The sequence below is a fragment of the Phaenicophaeus curvirostris genome, chromosome 23 (genome assembly GCF_032191515.1).
Source record: "Phaenicophaeus curvirostris isolate KB17595 chromosome 23, BPBGC_Pcur_1.0, whole genome shotgun sequence".
Taxonomy (NCBI): Eukaryota; Metazoa; Chordata; class Aves; order Cuculiformes; family Cuculidae; genus Phaenicophaeus; species Phaenicophaeus curvirostris.
The window spans coordinates 2,932,506-2,936,111 of NC_091414.1; the positions used below are offsets into that span (position 1 = coordinate 2,932,506).

At 56.3% G+C, this 3,606-nt stretch overlaps 1 protein-coding gene across 2 annotated transcripts; it reads right to left on the reverse strand.

The window, feature by feature from the left end:
• Window positions 1–408: 408 nt before the first annotated feature.
• Window positions 409–3,606, reverse strand: YRDC (yrdC N6-threonylcarbamoyltransferase domain containing). 2 transcript variants are annotated; one of them, XM_069875115.1, is made up of 6 exons: window positions 3,452–3,606; window positions 2,494–2,689; window positions 2,147–2,261; window positions 1,710–1,829; window positions 898–1,040; window positions 409–620 (listed from the first exon to the last, which is right to left on the reverse strand). In XM_069875115.1, exons 1-6 carry the CDS (start codon window positions 3,588–3,590, stop codon window positions 557–559), a joined length of 777 nt encoding a protein of 258 aa, XP_069731216.1. In that variant the 5' UTR covers window positions 3,591–3,606; the 3' UTR covers window positions 409–556. The 2 variants fall into 2 exon arrangements, with proteins under 2 accessions (XP_069731216.1, XP_069731218.1); XM_069875117.1 differs by lacking the exon at window positions 1,710–1,829.

Consider the following 3,606-nt stretch of genomic DNA (forward strand, 5'->3'; position numbering starts at 1 on the left):
GTGGGCTGAGGGGTTGAACAGAGCAATTTTAACTTCCCATCAAAGCAGGGTTACCCAGCCCTGCTGCCTCTGTCCCTGCCACAGGTTTGGCTTGCATTTAGAACAGAGAAAAAAAGCCAGAGGACATCACAGCCAAAGCTAGAAAATCCTCTTTTCCATCTCTGCTTTTCTTTCAACACAAATGAAGTGTTAAAGGGAGGGCATGTCAGCCGCTGTCTTCATCGCATCATCCTGAGAACACCATGACATTCAAATTACTGTATTTCAAAGGCCTGGCCTCATTCATAAATCAGAAGTGTATTTGGGAATGGGACAGCAGCACAAAGAGGTCCACATACATATTTGGGTTGGTTTCCCAGACCACAGCAGATGTGACACTAAAGCACAGACACCCATCAACGACTGCTCTGAGTTTTTAATCTTGTTTTAGCTTTTATTTACCATGACATAACCCATCGACCTCATTAAACAAGGTCATGACCACCCATTTTCTGAATGTGCAGGCACACGGTGCCCAGCTTTACCAGCTCTGCAGAGCTCTTCCCAGCCTGAAGCCTTAAGACGATCCTGGTATCAAGCCGTATTTCTGCCTCAGGATTTCAACTGTCGATGTCAGCGCACTGAGGGGGGAAAGAGAACCATCAGAATGAGAGGGTTTTAAGGATTAAAGTGCATTTTCTCAGAAAGAGCAATCAGCCTGATGCAGTACAGCACTTTGAATCAAGAAGGACACGGACTCCGGAAACTGGAGTGTTTCCAGAGAGGCTTTGGGCTGGTAAATAAGCTAAACATCATTAACATGAAGGTTAACTGCTCTGGGAAAAGAAGTAAAACACAACCCACTTGAACTCGAAAGCTTCATTTCCTTTAAATTAAAGAAAAAGCCATAGTGCTTACCAGCCAGGCCGGATGATGCTGAACTTCCCCGGCACAGACAAGTCAACCACTGTCGACCCCAAGCGACACTCTGGGCTCTGGACATCCCCTATGGGGCCTCCGTCGATGATTAGGGACAGATGAGGCCACAGGTCTTGGAACTCCTGAAAGAGAGAGATATGGCTAACAGCCCTGAGGGTGGATTGTGATGGTGCTTTAACAGGCACTGCTGGGCGCTCCAGTGTCAAGGGAGGTGGCCTCTCCCTCCTCCCTGTCAGCTCAGAGCACTTGTTTCTGTCATGAACACACCCCATTTTGACTCCTGAGAACAGATTTATCTCAGATAGGCAAGACAGCCCCAGGGATTCCCTCGTTGCAGACTTCTTTGCTGCACCGATGCTTATTGAGGAGTGCACAAAAAAGCCAGAAATCAACAGAAACAGCTAGGGGCAAGGCTAGGGCACATGTCCAGCTCCGTGCCCAACAGCACCATCACCAGGCTCACCAGAGCCACGCTGTGAAGAGCTGGACACACAGCAGCAGCGTCGCTCCGCAGCCACCTCTCTCACAGCAGCTTTCGTCTTTCAGACACAACACCAACCCCCAAAGACGTGCATCAGCTCTGCCCTCCTCGCTTTTTAAGGTGAGGATCCCAGCAGGCAGCTGCCCCACACATCTCCACATTTTAATTAGAGAGTATCATTAAGAAAATCAAAATAACAGCAGTGGAGACATCCCTGTTTTACTGCTAAAGCCAGCCTCAAACAGCAAGAGCCTGGGGCTCTGACAGACACCACCACAACAGTGTCACGTAGGGGCAATCACAGCCTTACCGAGACAGTCAGCGTGCTGGCCTGAGAGCTGAAGTTAGCGCTTGTTAAAGCCAGGGGCCCGGAGCAAGCTCGTGCCACGTCCCTAACAAAGGAGTGGTCTGGAATGCGAACACCGACCAGCTACAAGGAAGAAGAGAGCACGGTTTTACAGGCAATTACCATTTTTAACCTTGTATCGCTTCAAGTCCTCTCATCTTCTCTCTGAAGAACCGATACGTTAGCACCTGCTGAACGAGCAATAACGAGATGGGCCGCGAGTCGGCCTCACGCTGGGTTATGCTGTGTTCAAATCAGCCACGACGGCACAGGGCTGGCACACCAGTAGCTGCTAAACTCGCGGAGCACACGGCTTAAAGTGAAAGCTGCTGCAGCAGGAGCACAGAAACAGCAAACTGGAGCAGAGAACCACAGAGCTGCGCCCTGCAGCACAGACCTACCGATGTGAAAGGATTCAAGTCTTTATTCAGCTCTTCTGACCGCTTTAAAACCAGGGTCACGGGCCCTGGGAGGAGGTCCTGTAGCAGCTCGTGTGGCACGTTCACCTGGCAGTACCTGGGGGTGAGAGGAAGCAGGTGTGTGTGCTCATGGTGAGCACACAGCATTGCCTGGGCTGCTGGGGTCTGCGAGCAGCTCCAGCCCCCAGGGAACCACGCTCCAGCCCCAGGGAACCACGCTCCAGCCCCCCACCCTCATGGCACTCAACAGAAAGCAGCCGCTCTACGCCACAAACTCTCAGGCCACTCGCTCTGTGCCAGCCCCGCCGAGCCCAGCCCCACACACCCACCTGTGGATGTTCTCCACATCCCCGAGGCAGATAGCCAGCGGCTTCCCACCATCCCGTCCCTTCAGGCGGTAGATGCTCTGCACGGCGCCGGTGTCCTGGGCCAGGCACGCCACGCCGTACACCGTGTCTGTCGGCACCGCCACCAGCCCTCCCGACAGCAAAGCCCTCGCGGTGGCCGCCACTGCTTCCCCCCAGCCTGAGGACACCCAAGAGTCAGGGGGGCAACCGGCACCGCTGTGCCCTGTCTCCCTCCCCACCAGCACCACCGACATCAGGTTCAAATCTCTCAAATTTGTTGTTCAGCATGGAGAAGAGGAGGCTGAGGGGAGACCTCATTGCTCTCTCCAACTACCTGAAAGGAGGTTGTGGAGAGGAGGGAGCTGGGCTCTTCTCCCAAGGGACAGGGGACAGGACGAGAGGGAATGGCCTCAAGCTCCACCAGGGGAGGTTTAGGCTGAACATTAGGAAAAAAAATTTCACAGAAAGGGTGATTGGGCAGTGGCAGAGGCTGCCCAGGGAGGGGGTTGAGTCACCTTCCCTGGAGGGGTTTAAGGGACGGGTGGACGAGGTGCTGAGGGACATGGGTTAGTGATTGGTGGAAATGGTTGGACTCGATGATCCGATGGGTCTTTTCCAACCTGGTGATTCTATGATTCTAAATCAAATACCGGGTCCGGCTCCTCTCCCTACCAGCTGCCCTCCCCGGACCCGGCTTCCTCCCTGCCCACACCAGGGCCCACTCCCCTCTCTGCCCGCATCCCCGACACCGGACTCCCCACTCTCCCACTCTCCCCGCTCCTGGGCCCGAGCCCCCTTCCCTGCCTGCCCGCCCCTGTGGCAGAAACAGCGGTGACGGCGACGCGGCCAGACTCCCCCCACCCGGTCTCCCCTCCCTGTCAGCACCGGGCCCCGCTCCCCTCCGTGCCGGCTCCCCTGCCCCGTCCGCTGGCCCCCGCACCGGTGTGGTCGCTGGGGCGGGCCCGGCCGGGCGGCAGCAGCAGGCGGGCCCCGCAGCCGCTGCCCCCGGGGCCGAAGCCCGGTCCCGGCCCTCCCTCCGCCACTCGAGCCAGCGCCGCCACCACCGCCGCCCGCCGCATGCGCGAGCCACTTCCG

Bases quoted from the DNA above. Each gene is read 5' to 3' on its own strand.
- YRDC (XM_069875115.1), bottom strand. From the start codon at position 3,590: ATGCGGCGGGCGGCGGTGGTGGCGGCGCTGGCTCGAGTGGCGGAGGGA. The intron at 1,041-1,709 runs GTAAGGCTGTGA...TCTCTCTTTCAG, and splicing joins CCAGCACGCTGACTGTCTCG to GAGTTCCAAGACCTGTGGCC. The intron at 621-897 runs GTAAGCACTATG...TTCCCCCCTCAG, and splicing joins AGCATCATCCGGCCTGGCTG to TGCGCTGACATCGACAGTTG.